General features: G+C 42.8%; 1 protein-coding gene across 1 annotated transcript in view; it reads left to right on the top strand.

Moving 5' to 3' along the window:
- C1QTNF12 (C1q and TNF related 12) overlaps positions 1–15,067 on the top strand; it is a 56,896-nt gene extending 41,829 nt beyond the window's left edge. The window contains exons 7-8 of the mRNA XM_077250117.1: positions 9,693–9,771; positions 14,331–15,067. Coding sequence (XP_077106232.1) covers positions 9,693–9,771; positions 14,331–14,429 — 178 coding nt within the window. The 3' untranslated portion in view covers positions 14,430–15,067. The remainder of the gene's footprint in view (positions 1–9,692; positions 9,772–14,330) is intronic.
- The last annotated feature ends 9,723 nt before the right edge of the window (positions 15,068–24,790 follow it).

Raw genomic sequence — 24,790 nt, 5'->3', positions numbered from 1 at the left:
AATGTCATCCTATGATGATCCAAGGAGTGTGATTTGGAAATTTTGGAAGCTTCTCTGATGTTGGAACGTCACATTCGTTGCTTTTTTTATTGAAGTGTTTTTACAGAAATTTTGGCATTTCTTCAGATATTTTTACGAAAATGCTCCCAATTAAAGGATCCCATCTTATTCTAGATTGGAATTGACATCTACTTAAGCCCTCTGCCTCTACTCTTGGCCCAGAGAGTGTTAAATCACATTACGGCAAAGTAAAAAGTTTCCTTTTTAGTTCATATAACTGTAGCTCATAATAAAAGTTCAGAATAATTGAAGCAAAGTGAATTTACAGGAAGGTTTGAAAAAAAGAAAAATAGGATTAGGTGCCAAATGTCTTTTCAACGTATCACCATATTTACCTTCCCCAAATCACCCCCTCAGGTCCTGCCCCTCCTCCTGTTCCTTGGCAGGTATGCCAAGACAAAATCAGGTTTTGCACTTGTAACGCTAGAGACCTTCTGTCGTCAGTGTGATCTCATGCCCCAGCAATGTTCCATTTGCGTCCTCTTCTGCCCACCAGCCTGGCACTTATTATTTCCCAGCAGAGTTTGTTCCTCAGCATCATTTTCCAGTAAACTGTCTTTTTATTGTTATGAAAGGTCTAGCTGATATTGTGTCTCAGGAGGAAAGGAATTGTCAAAGAGCTGGAAAAGTTCCATACACCTCCATAAGGAACATTTACTGCGTTCCAGAACTTTACAAATGGAGACGTTCAGAATTCTGAAGACATCGAAAATGTGGACTATTCTCTCATAAATATCTATCATAGAATCATAGAATGGTAGAGTTGGAAGGGACCTCCTGGGTCATCTGGTCCAACCCCCTGCTCAAAGCAGGATTCACTAAATCATCCCAGACAAATGTCTGTCCAGCCTCTGTTTGAAGACTTCCATGGAAGAAGAACTCAAGTCACCACCTCTCGAGGCAGCCTGTTCCACTATCCTTAATATCTGTCCTTAGTCTTATACAGTAGGTATGATACTCAAGTTCTATAATATAAAATCAAAACAATATGGGTCAACTGTGCTCATCATCAGACCACAGACCTTTGGTGGGCCCAGGTTCTGACAAAAATAATGACTCTCAAAAGTCAAGAAGAAGACAACCCTGAGTTGACTATGGAGCCAATCATTTACCACTTAGGTCTACTTTTATAGGATTATTCATAAATAAATTTATAATTCCTTGTTGACGATAGTCCTTGCATTGACAACTAAGGCACATGCTCTGTACCATCCTCTGAATCATTTTGTCTGTGAGGCCATAGAATCCCAGTTGGACTCTGTACAAGAACAGGAGAATATTTAAGTCTACGTTCACATTAGCGTTCGTCGCCGCAGCGTCGGGCGCCGCAGCGTCGCCGCATGCGTCATGCGCCCCTATATTTAACATGGGGGCGCATGGACATGCGTTGCGCTGCGTTTTGCGACGCATGCGTTTTTTTGGCCGCAAGCGTTGGGCGCAGAGAACGCAGCAAGTTGCATTTTTTTTGTGTCCAACTTTCGGCAAAAAAGGACGCATGCGTCGCAAAACGCAGCGTTTTAGCGTGCGTTTTGTTGCGTTTTTGTTTGCGTTGTGCGTTGCGTCGACGCTGCGGCGCACAACGCAAATGTGAACGTAGCCTAAGCCATTGAGTACGATTTGTGTATGAAGACCACTAGAAAGTAATCATGGTCAAAATATAACTGTAGGCATTGACATAACGTGAAACTCATGGACCTTAATTTAAAATTTACACCAGGTACCCCCATTAACATGGGGTTTTAACAGTCTATTCAGCTCATAAGAAAAGACCAAAACTTTTGGCTTCCCCCGGGGTGTGATTGCAAACCCAGCTCCCACTGTAGTTATGCTTCTGACTATAGGGTATATTTTCCATGTGTTTATAGTATATACTAATTGCTTAGTTTAAAAGGATTGTTCACTACCTGGACAACCTCTTTTTAAATTAAGTAAAATTAAACTTATACTCAGCTCCTTCACTGGTGCCGTTCCAACAATGTGGGCATCACGTCTCCCAGGGTTTGCATGGCATTGTTATGTCACGGGAGCCCTGGAACTAATCAGCGGCCGCTATTTGGCTGCTGTGCTCTTACTTTCCTCGGATGAATGCTAAATAAGCGGAAGAAGTGAGAGCACAGCAGGGCTCGCGTGCCATAGCAAATCCACGCAAATGCCAGCAAATCTGATGTTGACATCACTGGAACAGCGCTAGGGTGCGGGAGGCGGGTGTTTCTTTAACCCTACAAGGGGGAATAAAGTGTTTAAATAAGAGTTGTCCAGATAGTTGACAAGAGGCTCAGAGGTTGAAGACTCCAGGTGGATAAGTGTAGTCTGCCCTAGTCCAGCTGGACTGGACACCACACCAGTGCAGTGCAAATCTTTTTCCTCAACTCTAGTGTGCTTGTGTTCTCCATAAGAAGTCTTAAGCAATCTGCTTACTCTGGCAGCTAAACTATGTTTAAAAACAAAAGGATCAGGCAAATTGAAAATGTTGTAATGCCTGATCCTTTTTTCCTGAGGCACCTGACAAATGAACACCTAACACATATTAGTTATTTATCTGCTCCCGTCACAACTGGATGATTCAGCCAACCTAGTCTATTGTGCATGGCCAACTTTAGCAATTGCATTTATAGAATCACAGAATAATAGAATGTTAGAGTTGGAAGGGACCTCCGGGGTCATGGTGTCCAACCCCCTGCTCAAAGCAGAATTCACTAAACCATCTCAGACAGATGTTCATCCAGCCTCTGTTTGAAGACTTCCATTGAAGGAGAACTCACCACCTCTCATGGCAGCCTGTTGCACTCACTGATCACCCTCACTGTCAAAAAGTTTTTTCTCATATCTAATCTGTATCTTCTCCCTTTCAGTTTCATTCCATTGCTTCTCGTGTTTCCATGTGCAAATGAGAATAATGATGATCCCTCTACACTGTGACATCCCTTCAGATAATTGTAGACAGCTATAAAGTCTCCTCTTAGCCTTCTTTTTTGCAAGCAAAACATTCTCGGATCCTTTAACTGTTCCTCGTAGGACATAGTATGCATTCCGCTCACCATCCTGGTAGCTCTTCTCTGAACTTGCTCCAGTTTTTCAATGTCTTTTTTACAATGTGGTGCCCAGAAGTGGACACAGTATTGCAGATGCGGCCTGGCCAAGGAGGAGTAGAGATGAATAATTACTTCACATGATCTAGACTCTATGCTTCTCTTAATATATCCTAGAACTGTGTTTGCCTTTATTGCTGCTGCATCACAGTGTTGACTCATGTGCAGTCTGTGATCTATTAGTATACCCAAGTTTTTTTCACATGTGCTGTTGCTTAGTTCTATCCATCCCACTCTGCAGATGTAATTTTCGTTTTTCTTACCCAGATGTAGAATTTTGCATTCCTCCGTTAAATACCATTCTATTAGTCGCTGCCCATTGATCAAGCTTATGTAGATCCTTCTGAATCCTTTCTCTGTCTTCTCTAGTGTTAGCTTTCCTGATAACTTTCCATCTTCTGCAAATTTGATTAGTTTACCTTCAGTTCCCTTATCTAGATCATTCATAAAAATGTTGAACAACACTGGGGCCAGGACAGAGCCCTGTGGTACCTCACTTGAAACACTTTTGCAATTGGATGTTCAATGACACCCCCAAGGAGCTGTCCTGAAAAGCACATGAGCAGGACCTTAATAACCTGTACACTGCATATAAGAATCATACGACCATCTCCGCAACCTCTTTCTTTTCTGAAGTCACAGTGTCGTTAGTGTATCCAGTAGATGCTCTACTGTAAATAGATCTGACTCCATGACAGATTATCCTTAAATAACTTTGGCAGGTGACACCATCCTATGAATTGGTATGTAATAGTAATGTATCTGGAATGCAAAAATACTATTGTATATTTTCAAGATCTTCTAGATAATGTAACAATTGAAGTCTGACCCTGGATATAATCTTACTGCTATGCCGCCAGTTTCCAGTATCTTGTAATACAACATGCCAGGAATAACCAAACGGTAATACCGTAGATAAAAACAGAAACGTTCATCCAACCGACGGTCAAATGCACAAAAGAACATTCCATAACTGGTTGATGAATCATGGTCGTATAAACTTAAAGGGGTTGTCCGGGATTTTGAGATTGATGACCTGTATTTAGAAAAGGTCATCAATGTTTGATCGGTGGGGGAGCAACACCCGGCACTCCCGCCAATCAGCAGTTCCTGGTGTCTGCAGAAACTGCTCAGTTATGGAGCTGCACAGCTTTGTACATGTAAAGCACATCTTCCCCTTTTCAAAACAATAGTGAATGGATGTGCCGTATCTGGTCTATTCCATTGTCGGTGTTGTACTGTGTAGCTCCATAGGTGAGCAGTTCCATCCACTGCCAACACCGGGAGCTGCTGATCGGTGGGGAAGCCAAGTTTCGCACTCTCGTCGATCAGATATTGATGACCTATCCTAAGGGTTGGCCCACAATGTTAAAGTCCAAGATAATCAGTTTAATGCATATGATGATCACCACTCTACACACTGCGGAGAGATTGTTACAACCTCACCCCCAATATTTTAATGTATATGATAATTTAAGCTCTATTTGTCTAAATGCCCCCCATACATTTTTGATGAAAGTTAGCCATATCTGCCAATTTCGGGTTGACCAGCTGATATGGGAGATTTCCCGATTATCACCTGACAAATGATGCTGGGGGCAGAGATGGATTGGGCTGTTGGAATTTCAATGCCTGATCTTCCTGTTTCCAGACAAGATAAGCTGTTGCCAGAGGTGTCTCCTTCTCCGTTGAAAACACATGAATGCTTGGTCAACTTAAGTGCTCTAGTTTATAGAGACGTTTAGAGAGAGAGCTGATTAGCTGACATGTAAAAAGGATTTTGAGATTTTAATGCTTTGATGCCTTTATAACTTCTATCTGCTGCTACATTCCCAAGAAATAAGCATTTTAATGCACATACAAGTAAGGCATTTAGTGCTCTGGGAGTGATAGAGCACTTATCTAGCCTCAGCTTCCTGAAATGGTTACCCCACCCAGCACCTTCTTCTTTAGCTTAATTGATATCTTACAGTCTGATGTTCATGTCTGGCACTTGATGACACACAGACATTGAGGTATCAATGAAGCTTAATAGGCTCAGTGCTGAGCAGGGAACTAACCTGGGACGGCAGTGGCTTGTTAGGTGCTTTGTCACTCCTGAAGCACTTAACACCTTTTTTGCATGTGAATTAAAACAGCAGTATCTCAGCAATGCAGCAGCAGATAGAATATATAAAGGTGTCCAAGGATTTATGTTAGAAATACGTGCACTCCCATGTATGCAGTTTTGGTGGGGTGGGTGGAGGGGTTGATCTTACTGACAAATTCTCTTTAAACAGAGCACAAAATTATTAAATTCTAGCTGCCTTCAGATAACACTAGAGATATGCATCAAATTTACTGCAAGCTCTTTATTTTAAATTTCCCCAAACCCAATGATTTTCATGTAACCATCTGAGCGTATAAGCTTCTGTTCACACGTCTAGTTGTCATAGACTTGGATCCTGGACTAAAATGTTGTGCAGACCATGTATTTTTGCTGGATTGCAGTGAAACTGAGGATATTTTGGGATATTTCCTTCCCTATTCAAATAAATGGATTTTTTTTGGATCACATTATTTCCATTTTTGTTATCCTAAAATGGATCCAAAAATGGTAAAAACAATGTGAATATAGCGAAATATGTATAGGGGTCTCCAATTTCTTCCAAAATGGCAGATGTTAGAGGAGTGAAGGATTGTACACTTGGATTTTGACATGCCCGATCCTCCAACACCTATGGTCCAGATTGTGGCAAGATGTACACTGCTCAAAAAAATAAAGGGAACACTAAAATCCCACATCCTAGATATCACTGAATGAAATATTCCAGTTGTAAATCTTTACTCATTACATAGTGGAATGTGTTGAGAACAATAAAACCTAAAAATTATCAACGTAAATCACAACTAATATCCCACGGAGGTCTGGAGTTGGAATGATGCTCAAAATCAAAGTGGAAAATGAAGTTACAGGCTGATTAAACTTCAGTGGAAATGCCTCAAGACAAGGAAATGATGCTCAGTAGTGTGTGTGGCCTCCACGTGCCTGTATGACCTCCCTACAATGCCTGGGCATAGTCCTGATGAGGTGGTGGATGGTCTCCTGAGAGATCTCCTCCCAGACCTGGACTAAAGCATCCGCCAATTCCTGGACAGTCTGTAGTGCAACGTGACGTTGGTGGATGGTGCGAGACATGATGTTCCAGATGTATTCAATCGGATTCAGGTCTGCGGAACGGGCGGGCCAGTCCATAGGTTCAATGCCTTCATCTTGCAGGAACTGCTGACACACTCCAGCCACATGAGGTCTGGCATTGTCCTGTATTAGGAGGAACCCAGGGCCAACAGCACCAGCATATGGTCTCACAAGGGGTCTGAGGATCTCATCTCGGTACCTAATGCAGTCAGGCTACCTCTTGCGAGCACAGGGAGGGCTATGCGGCCCTCCCAAGAAATGCCACCCCACACCATTACTGACCCACTGCCAAACTGGTCATGCTGAAGAATGTTCGCTTTCCACCACGTCTCCAGACTCTGTCACGTCTGTCATGTGCTCAGTGTGAACCTGCTTTCATCTGTGAAGAGCACAGGGCGCCAGTGACGAAATTGCCAATCCTAGTGTTCTGTGGCAAATGCCAAGCGTCCTGCACGGTGTTGGGCTGTGAGCAGAATCCCATCTGTAGACGACAGGCACTCAGACCATCCTCATGGAGTCGGTTTCCAACCGTTTGTGCAGACACATGCACATTTGTGGCCTGCTGGAGGTCATTTTGCAGGGCTCTGGCAGCGCTCTTCCTCCTTGCACAAAGGCTGAGGTAGCAGTCCTGCTGCTGGGTTGTTGCCCTCCTACGGCCCCCTCCACGTCTCCTGGTGTACTGGCCTGTCTCCTGGTAGCGCCTCCAGCCTCTGGACACTACGCTGACAGACACAGCAAACCTTCTTGCCACAGCTCGCATTGATGTGCCATCCCGGATGAGCTGCACTAGCTGAGCCACTTGTGTGGGTTGTAGAGTCCATCTCATGCTACCACAAGTGTGAAAGCACAACCAACATTCAAAAGTGGCCAAAACATCAGCCAGAAAGCATTGGTACTGAGATGTGGTCTGTGGTCCTCACCTGCAGAACCACTCCTTTATTGAGTGTGTCTTGAGAATTGTCAATTTCCATCTGTTGTCTATTCCATTTGCACAACAGCATGTGAAATTGATTGTCAAACAGTGTTGCTTCCTAAGTGGACAGTTTGATTTCACAGAAGTTTGATTTACTGGGAGTTATATTCTGTTTAAGTGTTCCCTTTATTTTCTTGAGCAGTGTATCTTTTTTTTCTCTCTATTGCATTTAGAGCTTACTTTGATGGCTGCCACAATGTAGCTACACAACCATTGCATGCAACCCGCAACCCAATGTAAAACATTTTTATTGCAGTTTTCTTTTTTTGCAAATTGCAGATCTGAAATCATGATGTAATATTGGAGTTTTGTCCTTATTCTAATACTTTCCTAGCAGTTGTTAGTGAGCAGCTTATCCTGCGCCCCTGCACATTTCACAGTTGATATTGGTTGGAGGGGAGTGGACACTGTGTCATCATCCTGGAAGAATCTCAGGCAGAAAGATTCATGTCAGGGCTAGATTTTGCCTGGCACCAAGTACTGCACACTGCTAGCATGCTGGCGATGTCAGTCTTATGTGTGTACTGCAGTCATTCACATCTTAGCCTTGGGGGAACTTGGAGGCAGAGATTGGAAACGACTAAATTTAACTCTTTCTAATCTGTATGTAGCATGTTTTTAATTATGCAAAAATGTGCATTTTTTTGCCATTTAACACCTGTCTTGCAAGTGCGTTGGTGTGAAAGTGGGCACTAATAGCTATGTACAGGAGCAGAAACCCAGATTTTAGAGTTACCGTATTTTCCGGCGTATAAGACGACTGGGCGTATAAGACGACCCCCCAACTTTTCCAGTTAAAATATAAAATCTTCTTAAAAGTCGGGGGTCTTCTTATACACCGTATGTCGTCTTATAGGGCCGTGACTAATGTGCCTTTTGGGGGGAGGAGTGGTGTGGGGCGGCGGCTCCTCTTGTGTGGGGCCTCTGTACTGTGGGGCGGCAGCGGCGTATCTTCATGCAGTCGGGGCTCCTCCGGCATCTCCTTAAAGCCCTGGAGGCCCCGCTCCAGCAGCTCCATCGGTGTAATGCGGTGGCCTCTGGGAAAATGGCCGCTGCTCAGATTCAGATCTCGTCCCGAGATCTCGGGAGACGAGATCTGAATCTGAGCAGCGGCCATTTTCCCGGAGGCCACCGCATCGCACCTATTGAGCTGCCTCCGGGAAAATGCCGCCGCCCCACAGCAAAGAGGCCCCACACTGCAGAAGAGGACCCGCTGCCCCACAGCACAGCACCCACGCAGCACAAAGCGGAGAAGAAGCCGCCGCTCCCAGCACAGAGACCCCACCCTGCAGCGCTACGATGAGGTAATGGGGGATAGTCTACGCACTTTCCTGTGAGACGCCCCCTCGTCGTCATCAGGACCACTCCCCCCCCACCCACCATATACACCCGGCGTACAAGGCGATACCCGGCGTATAAGACGACCCCCGACTTTTAAGAAGATTTTCAGGGGTTAAAAAGTCGTCTTATACGCCGGAAAATACGGTATGTATTTTTAAAATGTCTCAATCTCAGGCAGAAATCTTATATCTAAGGATGCATTAAACTTATTTAATATTGTGCAATTTGGCACAAATTATAGCAATGTAGTCCCAAGCAAGACTGACTTTAAAGCGCCATTCCAGGGTTACATTAACATTTTTTTTTTTTAGAGTGGTGCCAATAATCTAAGTTCCTTATAATCAGGCTCATATTTACCAGCCGCCGTCTTCATCTGTTCCCGGAGCAGCTCCAGTTTAGGTCTTGCCTGATCACTCCTGTGCTTGCTGGAAGATCCGGAAGTCAGTACCGAATGTAAGTCTATGGGAGCCAAAACGAGGTCAGAATGAGGACCTCATAGACTTACATTGAGAACTCGTGACCGTTACTTCTGACTTCCGGTCAGCCAGAAGTTGTGGTCACAAGATGGCAGCGTGAGACAGGTGCGGCACTGGGAAGAGCTGAAGACGGCAGCTGTTATACTAGGGGCAGGGAGCCTCGATTAGCTGCACCACTCAAGCCCTGAAATAAAAAAATGTCGCCATGAAAATACAATACAGAGAACACTGTCAATCAAAGTAGCGGGACGTTCTTAGAGCCGCCGCTCACTGTGCTGTTTTCCCTGTAGCCGCACTTTCAGTAAGGCAACAATGTAACCGGATGAGCCCCATATCTGCTGGTAAGTAGCGTTTTCCCATGTGACAAATTCCTTTAAAAAAAAAAGCCCTCATGATGACTCTCCCCTTTGTGTTCACATATGTTGCTTGTACTCAATGGACCCTGAAAGTAGCAATAATAAGTCTTTACAGCAATTCATCTTCATGTCTGTTGCATTATTCTCTGCCTAATAATTTTTTATTATAATTATTTTTTATTTTTCAGCATTCTCATAGTAATTTATTTGATTTTCTAGGTCACTAGAAGTCATTGCCGGATTGGAAAGTAACAGTCGAAAATTTACTGTACATGTCCAGGGATTGCTTCAATTACAGGTAGTAACCAATGTCTGGCTCTGTTATTTGTGCACCACTTACACTGCTATTTATGACTGTCTACTTCTGTCATTTCTAATCTTGTATCGTTCATTATTGGTGCAATGTATGATCTGGCTTTGAGGACATTGTACGGTCACTTATTGTTTTGCTCCTATTATTTGACGTCATTACTTTTGCATTGTATGTCAGTTTTTTTATGTTGCAACCATTTTTTGTCTTTATAGCTCCATGTGTGCATTGTACACACTGTGTGACCATGTTCTTGATGACCGTGGGTTTAACCCCTTAACCCCCGCAGCTTTTTTTGCATTTTCGTTTTTCGCTCCCCTTCTTCCCAGAGCTATAACGTTTTAATTTTTCCATCAATATGGCTTGTTTTATGCGGTATGAGTTTACCATTGGCTTTACCATGTTGTGTACTAGAAAACGGGGAAAAAAAAATCCAAGTGCAGTGAAATTGCAAAAAAAGTGCAATCCCACACTTGTTTTTTGCTTGGCTCTTTTGCTAGATTCACTAAAGGCTAAAACTGACCTGCCATTATGATTCTCCAGGTCATTACGAGTTCATAGACACCAAACATGTCTAGGTTCTTCTTTATATGCTTTCACTTTACGGCGGCACTCAGTCAGAGCGGGAAGCAGACGGCTAGGGACCTGAAGGACACCGGAATGTGAGTATGTACGTTTTTTTTTTTTTTACTTTTACGCTGGTAACCACGGTAAACATCGGGTTACTAAGCGCGGCCCTGCGCTTAGTAACCCGATGTTTACCCTGGTTACCCGGGACCTCGGCATCGTTGGTCGCTGGAGAGCTGTCTGTGTGACAGCTCCCCAGCGACCACACAACGACTTTCCATCGATCACGGACAGGTCGTATCGCTGGTCGTGATCGTTGGTAAATCGTTTTGTGAGACGGTACCCTTATTAGCGAAAACTAGACAAATAAAAAAAAAAAAAAACAATATAAAAAAGCATGTAAAAAAATGCAATGCAAAAATGCAAGTAACCCAAATTCAGCTAATTGGTGCGGAAATATTGCACTAAATCTGTTCAATCAAAAACTCACAAAAACTTGCGGCTTCTGTGGCACGTCTCATTTTTCATGCATGATTTTTTTTCGTAACACAGCGTTTTACTAATTTATAAAATGTCCTTTATAAATTTATAAAATATCCTTTACATGTGTTTTTTCTATCCTTGCATTTTTTATGATATGGTGCCTTTATTTTAAAATCTTTCAAGGTATTTGCTTTTTTTTACATTTCAATTGAATGCATAAAAAACATTAAAAATATATATGAAAAACGCATCAAGAACTCATGTAATGTATGCAGCTCTTTTCATGCGGGAAAAAAGCAGCAATGTTAACATACCCTTAGTCTCAGTCTAATGCATATGTAGAGGAGAGGTAGCCTATATCACAGACCCCTTTCAGGATTCTTTGGCCCCTCTTGTTTGCTCTGCAGTCATAATAGTTGTATTTCTTCCCTAATACTTGCTATAAACTTGCAAGATCTCCATCTAATTTTCAAGACCTATATTTTCTTATACCATAGGTCAGACCCCTGTGCATTAAAATGAATTATAGCTTAATCAGCCGTAGCTCCCGTTGACTTTAGGAGCGGAGCGGAGCCATAACAGACAGTAAAATAGGCTGTAAAAGTTGATGAATAACCTCTTTATTATCGTTAACTGTCCGTTCAATTACAATTGCTGGAGGGCAGCAATGTATATTGCTTTCTCAATTTTCATTTTAAGTCTCGGGCACTTTGTGGAGTTACGCTACTTTTCCCAAGATGCCGTTGACTTTGGTATTTTGTTATTCCAAGTGCCCCACACGGGAGATCCATAAAGAGGATTCCTTCAGCCTGTGTTTATTTGAATCTTCTCGTTTCATTGAAAACCTTGGAATCATAAAGTTCTGCAGAGCCATCCTTTCTTCGGTTACTTTTCTGGAACATTAGCAGTTGTCTCCGTGAGACAGCTAAAACTTACAGTTATTGTTTTTGGACGGCCCAGACATTATCCAGTGAGCCATTAGATACTCATCGTAGGCATTTGTTATTCTTATGGTTGAGCATCTTTAAAAAATTTGATTTGCTGCTTTTGCTTTAGGTTCCAAGAAATCGGACTGGAAACTGTTTTCTTAACGACAGTTTATAAAAGCAGTGAACCGTGTACATGTGCCCTATGCAAATACCACTACAAGCGCCTTCATTGAATAGTCTGGAGGGAATGAGTGATTTTACCAAACACATTTAGATGTATATATAGAAAAAATGCATAACGTATATAAAGTATGCGCTCATAAGGAAAATGTTTATTTCGAGAAATGACATCTTGACTCTCAAATAAACTCGCCAGGGAACATTAACCAAACACTGCAAGGAAGTGAGCTCTTTATTGGCGAGGGTGTCAGTGCTAGAATCGCTAATTTCGGCACCCAGGATTATGAAAAAATATAATTTAAAATGGAATTTGATGACTCTAAGGGCAGAGTTGGGGGTTACGTGCACGCGAAACCTTACTAGCCAAAGTATTGACAATAGTGGTAATACCTTGTAAGGTTTGATGATGAGAGAGCTATAGATATAGTTGAAAGGGGTTCTGCTACGAAAAACATATCCTTAGGATAGGTGATTGGTAGAGTTGAGCAAAAAGATTTGCAGGACCTTAGTCCATGTCTGGGGCAAGGCCAGAGCACCGCCAACCTCATTCTACCTGTGGCAGTCCCGGTGCCTCTATCACTTAGTAGGCCCTATGATCTTACTACTCACACATGATATCAGTTGGGTCTACTAATCACAAGAGGCAAAAACCCTCCAAATAAACAAAATGAGTATGAGCATATACCCTGTAGTAAGTAAATAGCAATAGTGCATGTAAAGTACTTAATAGTAACACTATTTAGATAAAAAAGCGTAAAATCCATCCCACCCCGACAAGGTGTACCCAATTGGGCTGGTTCTATCCTGTCTCTATTATTAAAACATTAACATGTGTCAGCCGACCTCAATGTAGATAAGGGCAGAACAGGGCCCAAGCCCGAATGTTCAGACACCTGCCTGTGGAAAGCTATAGAGATGAAAATAAGGTCAAAAAGGGAGCCCCATCCCTGTTTGTACAAAATAAAGGAAACTACAACCAAACAAAAATAATGAGCAGGAGCATAAGTTGGTATATGTGCAATGTGTAAGAGCACATTGTGGCCATTTCACAGACAGGCACATGTAGTATTACTATTTTTTACTATAGGGTATATGCTCATTTTGTGTTGTTTGGGGTTTCGTCTGTAAAAAGGCCACAATGTGAATATGCTCTTATACATTGCACATATACCAAGTTATGCTTTGGCTTATTTCTTTGGTTTAATCAAAAGTTGCGCCAAGAAGTGGAGTTCCCGGGTAGAAGGGAGGTACAGTGTTTTAATCCGGTGGACATGGACTACCTATGTGGCAGTTAGACCAGGGTCCTGTAAATCTTTTTACTCAGCACTAATGATTGGTAGGGGTCTGACTTCTGTATTGTTCATGAGGACATATGTCCCTTGTCCCCCGAGTAAATAGAGTGGTAGTGTGCATGCATGACCACTGATCAGTTTCCTGTCTATGGAATGGGTGGTGCGACATGACACTATTATAATGTTCCCTTACTCACCTATATTCTCCTAGAAGGAACTGAGCCATGGCCCCTACCTCTTTATCCATAAGTGGACACAGATCCCCATGATTGTGGCGGTTCCAATAGTCAGACTCCAACCAATCATACATTTATCAGGAGACAAGTGATAAATCTTGTTGGATGCATAACTCCTTGAAAGCTCCTGGATCCTAACGCAAAATCTGTACCAGAAACCTCCACCAGTCATGTGCCAAAATGCTTTTAGGTACCTCAGTACTACGGCACAAAAGTGGTAATCAAAATTGGACCCTTACATTGTAATGTGATTGCTTGTTATGTACATCTTATCTTTTCTTTTTAGCATAACTTTTGATAAATTTTCCAAAATGTGATCAATACAAATACTTAGGGTTCAATTAAAAGCCTATAATTTTTATCCATGTTACACTGTTTTTTATCTTGCCAAAAACAAAAGTAATGTAAATTTGAGAAAAAGAAAAAAGAAAAGACCTTCCTTCTTCCTGTGATGAAACTTCCTCCTGTGATAAAACTTCCTCCTGTTTTTAGGGCAAGAAATATATGGATGCACTTTTGAAAAGGTCCATCAGAGAACTACTAGAGCATTCTCTAAAAGACCCATATTCTGATGCTACAAAAAGGGCCATCTACAACAAGGTCCATCAGACATTGGTCTATATAACCTATTAATCTACCCTGGTAACTTTTGATTTGACTGTGCATTTGTTCTGTTGGGTAGGCCTTCATAATGATTTTCTCTGGTGGACCCACTAATCTGATATGGTGTCGATGAAAGACGGACCAAAAATTTGACCAACCATGTGGTTTACAGAAGCTTTAAAAATAACAGTAAATTATGACTACAATATCAATTGATGCATTTTTTCATACACTTTTCCATCTTTTTGTTTTCACAGAGTGGTCAGTATACGTCTATATTTGTCGACAATGGTGCAGGGGCACCGATTACCGTCCAAAATGGTTCTGATTTTATGGGCATTTTTATGGGACTGTAGATAAAATCCAAGGAGAAGGCTCAACTCCAGATTATAATTAACCCTCAGAATTACACATTCACCCACCTGCAATGGAAGAAGCTTTCACAATATCCGCTACCTGGGACCATATCTTGTGTTACTGCTTGATATCTGCAAGGCAAGGAGGAAACTTATTGACTCCCCCACTGCTTGTTACATCTCCGAACCTTACGTCACCGTAGAGGTCAGCAATTGCTTTAAATAACGCTCTTAATGCAACAGGTTGTAGGCCCCGCTGTCAGGGGAATGACGGACTATGTCAAAATAGTAATATTCAGGAGATCTTGTCCTTTGTCATTGTTCGTTCTGTATATGTTATAAGAAGATGTGGTCATGAAGAAATAAACAAGAGGAATGCCTGTAACGGACATGGGAAATCCATGGGATATATCCCGAACTATGCGAGATAATCAAAACAGATTTAAAAGGGATCTACAGCAGAACGCTTCTGATGAGTGATGTTACAGGACTAATGGCGTTCTTTGTGTCACATGACAAACGGATAAAGACTTGTCTCCATTTATAAGCAATGACACATGTATTGATTTCTATATTATAAAGTATTGCTTAAATGTTTGTAATTTAATAAAGAAAAGTCACATTATTCTATATCAATCATATACAATTATTTTGGTGTTATTGTTATGGGTTTATTATTTTTATTAATGGCAAATATAAAAAAAAAGATATTTGTGGCTGGTGGTCTGTTCACCTTTCCTTTCCTGATGTTTTTGAGATACCCACTTGTTGACTTGTCTATAGATATAACAAAATTCTTGACGGAATAGGTATTACATTCCGTAAAAGTAAATTAGCCAAAAATATAACATTACAGTAGACTATAAAGGATGTATCACACGGGACAATTAGCAGCCACTATATTGAAGCCTCAGTGGGTTGGAAACATTATACAGGGCTTTTTATATATTTTTACAATCAAAGATACTATATACTGTGTATATATATATATATATATATATATATATATATATATATATATATATATATATATATATATATATAATTACAATAGGGTGCAAAAGCCTACAGTCATGTGCCAAACCTTTACAATAGGTCTAATTTGAAATTAATTTAGAGTATGACTCACCCCATTCACATTACAAAAGTCGCGCCGATATATGGCGTCTTAGCCACACTAATGCGCATGTCAGGAAATTTTTATACCGCATAACATACTAGTACTTCCACTCATGCGCGGATATCCTTTGAAGCCTCCTCCGAGCTCTTTAGATTTTTTAGACAGATTAAATTAAAACATTGGTATTCTAAGAGCACTAAGGAATGTGTCAAAGTTATATCCCCGGAGACTATGTTTAAATTACATGATTTTGCTTTGTGGAACAAAAGTGATTTTGTTCCTGTGGACAATTTACCTGCCTTTGAGGCATTTATATCTGCAGTAAATAATGATATAGAGGAAATAAAAAATAGACCGCAAATAGCTGTGGTCATTTTAAATATCCTAATATTTCCAAAAGTGAGAAAATGATCATAAAAAATAATCATAATAGGTACTGACCAGAGGTCTCCATGCCCAGGTAATTGCTGTATGGCCTCCACCTTATCTTCCAGTGCACGTTTCGCTGATGCTTCCTCAAGGATAGTCTTCTTAGGCCTTAACGAACACTCTTAGGCCAAATGAACACTATACCATAATGGACCCCATCTAAAAAGGAGAGGGTTGCCTATATGATATTTTGGCCACAATATTTATCTGACTGTACAAAGATCATGGCCTCAACAAATACTGGTTTGATGGGATGTCAGTGTTTACCAGGGATTTGCAGGAGAGCAGTGTGGAGACATGGGGGGGTGCCCTGATCCGCTAGTTGAAACCAAATATACTAGGTATCATCCCACCAAACTCCCGCTCTCCTTTCACCGTGGGCTTAATACTTGTCAGAAAAAACAAGGTGAGGGTAAAACAGTGTGGCAATACTTTATTGAACCACAAGACAGTCAAATAAAACATAGAAGAGTACTAGCAAAATACCTAAGATGGTGCACATTACAGAGTCTCACCCTCCACTGACTCGCAGCTGTGGCTTTAGAGCTTCCAGGGCCGACTAGCCCACCCGTGGCACACACACAGTGAGGAGGTAACTGTCACGGTTTGTCTGGTTTGGTTCTTTTAGGGTTAACTCCTGTAGCCTCACATTGGTCCTGGGTGGACTTTATATAAGTCTCCTTCTGGGAGATTCCTTTGTCAGTTATACTTCCGCCCTTGGCTAAGTGTGTTGACCCCTGAGTGTGCTGTGTGCTAGTTTGTTTGATCTCTTGGCTTTCTGACTCGGTCTGTTCTCTGGATATTGCTTATTGGATTCCCTATTTGTACTTTCTCTGTCCGTTCGTTATTGACCTCGGCTTGGCCCCTACTATCCTTTCTGTCTAGTCCCTTGGTACTGTTACGCTATCCTGTGCTCTGACCCCGGCCTGATCTGTTTTTGTCTCTATCTTTACCCCTTGGTAGCTTTGCTTCTTAGTTGTCTTTCTAGGAGTTTTCCTTCACCTTCTAGTTCCCTGGAGCTTAGGCCACGCCCACTTGCAGTCAGGTGATTCAGGTCCTCTCAGGCCTGGAGCCAGTCTTGCTGGCTCTGCATTCCTGGGAGTCTGCGGCTCTCTCCAGATCCTGTCTTTCCAGGAATTAGTATCGGTGAGTGTCGCTCATATCTCCCACTCTGACATTATAACTGACCCCTAAGTTATTTCTGTGTTTCTGCAGTTTTGGGCGTGTATTGATTTGAGGGTTATGGATCCCATACAGTCTTTATCTGAGCAGATGAAAAAACTGAGTCAGATGTTTCAGGCCTTAACCCTGGAGCAGCAGGCCCTGGCTCGTTCTCAGCAGCAGGTCACTGAGACTGTGCAGGGAGCATTGTCTTCTGGTGTTCAGGGGGCTATGGCGAGGGACGTTGCGCTGGTGTCTCCAGAACCCCCTGTTAAATTGCCTGACTTTTTCTCTGGAAATAAGAAGGAGTTCAGGGTTTTCAAAGAGGGTTGTAAACTTTTTTTCAATTTGAGACCACGGTCCTCTGGGGATGAAAGTCAGAGGGTAGGGGTCGTCATGTCCTTGTTAAGGGGGTCCCCTCAGGCTTGGGCATTTTCCCTTCCTCCCACCGCTCCTGAGAGAATGTCAGTGAATGCGTTCTTTGAGGCCCTCGGGCATATATATGATGAGCCTGACCGTGTGCGATTGGCAGAGGATATGGTGATGAGTGTCTGTCAGGGGAAGCACTCGGCCGAGTGGTTTTGTACGGAGTTCCGCCGCTGGGCCGCGGAGGTTTCTTGGAACGATGCCGCTCTCCGAGGACTTTTTCGTAGAGGCTTGTCCGAGCGGCTACAAGATGCCCTGGCGTTACACCCTCCACCAAACACCCTCGAGGATGCCATGACTCAGGCCGTCCGGATGGACCGCAGGTTGCGGGCCAGAGGGGCGATGCAGGTGGAGACTCCGTTATTTCTCAGTGGAAAAGAGACTGTTTCTGAGCCTATGGAAGTAGGTGCCCTCAGCTTAAAAGAAAAAGAGAGAAAACGCCGGCGGGAAAAGCAGTTATGTTTTTACTGTGGTGAAGCTGGACATTGGAAGAAGGAGTGTCCTTCTTGCCCATCATCGACCCGGTCGGCGGGAAACGACTAGGTCTGGGTAGTTATCGAGGAGACTACTCAGACCCACAGGTACATTTGTCCTCATTTTCTAAGGTGTTGCTTCATGTGGAACTATTAGTGGATGGTTGTTCTTCTTTTTCGACAGCATTTGTGGACTGCGGCTCATCTATCAATCTGATTGACTCCCAATTGGTCACACGTTGCAAGATAGGGACAGTTAGGCTCAAATCTCCAATCAAAGTGGTGGCCATTGACTCCTCCCCCCTCACAAAAGAGGGAATTCTCTTTATGTCTGATTTGTTTTCGCTCAGAGTGGGTGCTGCTCACGAAGAGAAATTAAGTTGTTTTGTTCTGGACAATCTGCCAGCAGGCTTAGTGTTGGGTATGCCCTGGCTTCAACGTCATAATCCAGTTATTAATTGGAAAACGGGGAAGATTGTTCAGTGGGGGTCTAATTGTTCTAACTTGTGTTCTAAATCTGCATTGTTGGTTAAACCTGTCAAATCTGTGTCTGTGTCGTCTGTCGAGCTGGAGGGTATTCCGGAGTACCTGATAGACTTCGAAGATGTGTTCTCTGAAAGCGAGGCTGAGACGTTACCGCCACATAGACCTTTTGATTGTGCCATCGAATTAGTCCCAGGGGCTAAACTACCTAAAGCCCGTCTGTTTAATTTGTCTGGCCCTGAACGCTTGGCTATGAAAAATTACATTGCTGAAAGTCTTCGTAAGGGACATATACGTCCTTCTGTATCACCTATAGCTGCAGGGTTCTTTTTTGTAAAAAAGAAAGATGGCGGTTTACGTCCCTGTCTCGACTTTCGAGAACTTAATAAAATAACGGTTCGGAATACATATCCTCTCCCGTTGATTCCTGATTTATGTAACCAACTTTCGGGGGCTAAATGGTTCTCCAAACTGGATCTTCGGGGAGCATATAACTTGATAAGAGTCCGGGAGGGGGATGAATGGAAGACTGCGTTCCTCACGTCCGAGGGACTTTTTGAAAATTTAGTCATGCCATTTGGTCTTACCAACGCCCCCGCTATATTTCAGAATTTCATCAATGTTGTGTTTGCTGATCTTATTGGTCGTTTTGTTGTGATTTACTTGGATGATATTCTGATATACTCATCTGACAGTCAGTCTCATCTGATTCATGTACGAACCGTCCTCCAAAGACTTAGGGAAAATCATCTGTTTGCTAAATTAGAGAAATGTTTGTTTTTTGTTCAAGAATTATCTTTTTTGGGGTTAATTGTGTCATGTGAGGGTTTTCGTATGGACCCCAAGAAGGTGCAGGCCATTGCCGATTGGGTACAACCCCGAGATCTTAAGGGGCTTCAGCGTTTCTTGGGGTTCGCCAATTATTACCGTAAATTTATTCGGGGGTTTTCGCAGGTGGTCAAACCTCTCACAGATTTAACACGCAAGGGTGCGGATGTAAAAAATTGGTCCTCATCTGCTGAGGAGGCCTTTGCTGCTCTTAAAAAATGCTTTACTACCGCCCCGGTTTTGGTACAGCCAGATCCGTCCAAACCTTTTATTGTGGAGGTGGACGCCTCTGAGGTGGGGGTGGGTGCTGTGTTGTCTCAAGGGTCCGTCACTCTGACCAACCTCAGGCCATGTGGGTTTTTTTCCAGGAAGTTCTCTGCTGCTGAAAGGAATTATGATGTAGGCAACAGAGAGCTTCTTGCGGTGAAGCTGGCGTTTGAAGAGTGGAGGCACTTTTTGGAGGGGGCCAAACATTCGGTCACTGTAATTACCGATCATAAAAATTTATCTTATATTGAATCTGCCAAAAGACTTACGCCCAGACAGGCCCGTTGGTCACTTTTTTTCTCTCGTTTTCAGTTTACCATAACGTTTCGGCCTGGGTCAAAAAATATCAAGGCTGATGCCTTGTCTCGTAGTTTTCATTCGGTGTCTCCACCTGAGCCACCGTCCTCCATTCTTCGCCCTGGGGTAGTGTTGGCAGGGGTTTCGTCTGAGTTGGAACAAGAGATTGAGGGGGCTCAGTCTCTGGCTCCTGCTGCCAAGCCGCGGGGTAAGTTGTTTATCCCGCTCCAGCTTCGACTTAAACTCCTGCAGGAGTTTCACGAGTCCAAGCTTACAGCTCATCCTGGTATTTCAGCCACACGCCTAGCGATAGCTAAGACTTTTTGGTGGCCTACTCTAAGTTCGGATGTTAAAAAATTCATTTCTGGTTGTGGGGTCTGCACTCGTTCCAAAAACTCTCACGGTCGGCCGGCCGGGGAACTGATGCCCTTGGCAGTTCCTGAAAGGCCATGGACTCACTTGTCCATGGACTTTATTACCAATCTTCCCCTGTCTAGGGGCAATACTGTGGTATGGGTAGTGGTGGACAGGTTCTCGAAGCAGGCTCATTTTGTTCCTTTGACCGCGTTACCTTCTGCTGAGACTTTATCCGGATTGTTTGTGCAGCATGTGGTCCGGTTGCATGGGGTACCCCTGAATGTGGTGTCTGATCGTGGGGTGCAGTTTGTGGCTAAGTTTTGGCGTGCCTTCTGTAAAAAATTGGGAATTTCTCTGTCTTTTTCATCTGCATACCACCCTGAGAGCAATGGTCAGACAGAACGCACTAATCAGTCTTTGGAACAAATCCTCAGATGTCTGATTTCCGCTAGGCAGAATGACTGGTGTTATGTACTGCCATTGGCGGAGTTCGCTTTCAATAGTCGTGTGAGCCAAGCTACCGGTATGTCTCCTTTCATGATTAATTATGGTTTTAATCCACATTTCGGCGACTTTTCTCGTATGGATTCTGGATGTCCTGGGGCTGAGGGTTCTGTTCAGAGTCTGAAAAATACATGGGCAGAGGTCCAGCGGAATATCTCCAGGTCTCAAGGGAGATATAAATTTTTTGCTGACAGGAAAAGAACCCCAGGTCCGGTGTTTCGGGTTGGGGACGAAGTTTGGCTTTCCACGCGAAACATTAAGCTGAAGGTTCCTTCAGCTAAATTGGGCCCTAAGTTCATTGGTCCATACAAGATTGTAGAAAAGGTCAATCCAGTTGCTTACAGGTTGTGTTTACCAGTCTCATTCAAGATCCCTAATGTCTTCCATAAATCCCTACTGAAACCTTTTGTGCCAGTTCGGGGGGAGTCTGGGTCTGCTGCGCCCCCTGTCTTGGTGGAGGGACACATGGAATATGAAATTGGTCACATCGTGGATTCCAGGTTGGTGCGGCGGTCGGTACAGTATCTGGTTCACTGGAAGGGGTATGGGCCTGAGGGCAGGTCCTGGGTTGCTGCCCGCTCGGTACATGCAGATCGCTTGATTCGTGCTTTTCATTCCAGGTATCCTGGTAAGCCTGGGGGTCCAGTGGCCCCCCGTTGAGAAGGGGGTACTGTCACGGTTTGTCTGGTTTGGTTCTTTTAGGGTTAACTCCTGTAGCCTCACATTGGTCCTGGGTGGACTTTATATAAGTCTCCTTCTGGGAGATTCCTTTGTCAGTTATACTTCCGCCCTTGGCTAAGTGTGTTGACCCCTGAGTGTGCTGTGTGCTAGTTTGTTTGATCTCTTGGCTTTCTGACTCGGTCTGTTCTCTGGATATTGCTTATTGGATTCCCTATTTGTACTTTCTCTGTCCGTTCGTTATTGACCTCGGCTTGGCCCCTACTATCCTTTCTGTCTAGTCCCTTGGTACTGTTACGCTATCCTGTGCTCTGACCCCGGCCTGATCTGTTTTTGTCTCTATCTTTACCCCTTGGTAGCTTTGCTTCTTAGTTGTCTTTCTAGGAGTTTTCCTTCACCTTCTAGTTCCCTGGAGCTTAGGCCACGCCCACTTGCAGTCAGGTGATTCAGGTCCTCTCAGGCCTGGAGCCAGTCTTGCTGGCTCTGCATTCCTGGGAGTCTGCGGCTCTCTCCAGATCCTGTCTTTCCAGGAATTAGTATCGGTGAGTGTCGCTCATATCTCCCACTCTGACATTAACAACAAGCTTAGGAAGATGACAGTCCATTGAGGTACAAGTCCAGCTGACTGGAGGGTCGCAACCTGGCTTCTACGAACATCTCCATAGAGCCAGGCGACTGGCGGGTCCCATTCCTGGCCCCCACAAATGTATCCATGAGGCTCAGGCGACCAGTGGGTCCAAATCTTGACTACCGCAAACGTATCCATGGATTTGTCGTGGTCGGTGGAGCTAATCTGTATTCTTCCAGCTGGTGCTGAGTTCCCCTAAGCTGGCATCCTGTGGAATGACAAATCTGTGTCCCTTGTGATGGAGCCATAATGTTTTGGCTGCTGTCCCGTAGAGAGTCTCTGGTTCTTTGGATCTCTGGAACTCTTAGCTGTCTAGATGTCTCAAGGTATTGGCTGAATCTCTGTCTATGGAAGTATCTATCCTTTTTATAGTTAACAAATGTCCTTCAAGTCAGCATTCACAGGTAAATGGGAAAAATGGTGATGAGAGCAACTCACATTATTTGATTATGTAATCTTATTTGCATAGTTTTTCCTCCTTTGTTTTGCAAGTCAACAAACTAGCTGGCCTTTAAAATGTGTAATCAGTATATGAGCAAATATCATTGTTCCATAACCCTGTAACACTAGTCATCCAGGATAATAGCACAATATGTTAAATAAAATGTCAACTTGCAAGTCATTAATACAGGTTAACAAGAGCAAAAGTCTGTGTTTTCTTGACCAACTAGAAAGAAACACATAAATTCAAAAGTCAACATATACAGCTCTGGCAAAAATTAAGAGACCACCACATCAAAACCCTGTCATGGGCAGCACAATCTCCAGACCTGAACCCCTTCAAAAACCTTTTGCGCCAAAAGCAGTGTGAAAGGCTGGTGAAAGCATGCCAAGACGCATGTAAGCTGTGACTAAAAATCATGGTTCTTCCACAAAATATTGGTTTCTGAACTCTTCCTGAGTTAAAACATTAGTATTGTTGTTTCTAAATGATTATGAACTTTTTTCTTTGCATTATTTGAGGTTTGAAAGCACTGTTTGTTTGTTTTTTTAAATTTTGATCATTTTTCTTTTTCACAAATCCAGCTAATTTAATTAAAAATTGGAAAAATATATTTTTAGATTTCCTTTGCGGAACACATCTCTAAGGCAAAATATGACAATGAAAAAGTATCCCATCTTCCAAGTTCTTCATGCCTTTAATACAATCCTTCACTCCTTTGGAAAAAAAAATGTCTGAAGTCTCAGTAATAAAAATAGTAAAATTAGCTTTTTTTTCTTTAATGTGCTTTTAATGTAGAACACTCTTAACATAAAAACTGCAAAATCCATTCAAACAGTTATTACATTCCTATTATGTGTACTGTACTGAATACAGTCGAATGAGCTGTGGTAGTGCTCAATGCTACACTCAAAGTGGAAAAGTTAGGGTGTAAAATTATACTACAGTACGTAAATATAATGTGCAATAGAGGATGGATTACTGACTATGTACCAAACATTGCTATATGTTCCTAAGTCCACGTTCACACGTTCAGTATTTGGTCAGTATTTTGCACCAGTATTTGTAAGCCTAAATCAGGAGTGGGTGAAAAATACAGAAGTGGTGACGTGTTTCTATTATACTTTTCCTCTGATTGTTCTGCTACTAATTTTGGCTTACAAATACTGATGTAAAATACTGACCAAATACTGAACGTATGAATGTGACCTAATTTGTCAACTTGCTGCCAATCATTTCAATGGAACAATGCTGCAATATTCAGTACAACCTTTAAAATGAAGATGGTGTGCAGGTAAAAGTAGAAAAATAGACAATGGTACAATGATTGTGCTATCGAGTGTAACTATTTAAAACAACTTTTGCATAAATCAAAAGTAAAAGTAAAACTAACAAACTTTGTAATATAGATATTAAAATCATATACTTATTTCTCCTCTTATGAACTATTTTCATCACCACCCCTATACAACCATCTCCAGAACTCACCATTCAGTTTGAAAAACAAAACATCCAGTTCACTGTGGTGTTAGTTTACAGTGTCTCATGAAAGCTTTAGAGAGATGAAGAGGAAGAGCAGAGTGAAAAGGATGATGCAGCTGCTCTTCAGTAAGAGTTTATTTCACTCCAGTTCTGGATTCACAGCTACACTGCTCAGTACTGTTGTATGATGGCCTCCTGTTGTGAGTTCCGTTCTCGAACTCCCTCCTGTGGTCATGAATGGTACTTCGGCGAGTTCTGTCTGTGAACTCCCTCTGGTGGCTGTGAGTGGAGCTACTAGCCATTGAGGTGCTTTCCTCACCTGCTCCTCATTTGTTGCTAGACTGGCTTCTCTATTTAACTCCACTCAGATCGTTAGTGTATGCCAGCTGTCGATGTCTTAGCATTGGTTCAGATCTCTCTGGGACCTTTCTGAGGACCTGTCTATTCCAGCAGAAGCTAAGTTCCTGCTTGTTTATTTTTTGTTCATTGTTTTCTTGCTAATATTCTAGTCCAGCTTGCAACCATGATATTTCCTTGCTAGTTGGAAGCTCTGGGGGTGCAGAGTGGCACCACCGCACCGTGAGTCGGTGCGGGGGTCTTTTTGCACACTCTGTGTGGTTATTTGTAGTTTTTTGTGTTGACCGCAAAGATCTCTTTCCTATCCTCAATCTGTTTAGTTAGACTGGCCTCCTTTGCTGAAACCTATTTCATTCCTGTGTTTGTATATTCCTCTTAACTCACAGTCAATACTTGTGGGGGGCTGCCTTTACCTTTGGGGAATTTCTC

Source organism: Ranitomeya variabilis, chromosome 4 (assembly GCF_051348905.1).
Source record: "Ranitomeya variabilis isolate aRanVar5 chromosome 4, aRanVar5.hap1, whole genome shotgun sequence".
NCBI classification, from domain to species: domain Eukaryota; kingdom Metazoa; phylum Chordata; class Amphibia; order Anura; family Dendrobatidae; genus Ranitomeya; species Ranitomeya variabilis.
The sequence above is the reverse complement of the archived record's forward strand: the minus strand, read 5'-3'. Positions and strand labels throughout refer to the sequence as shown.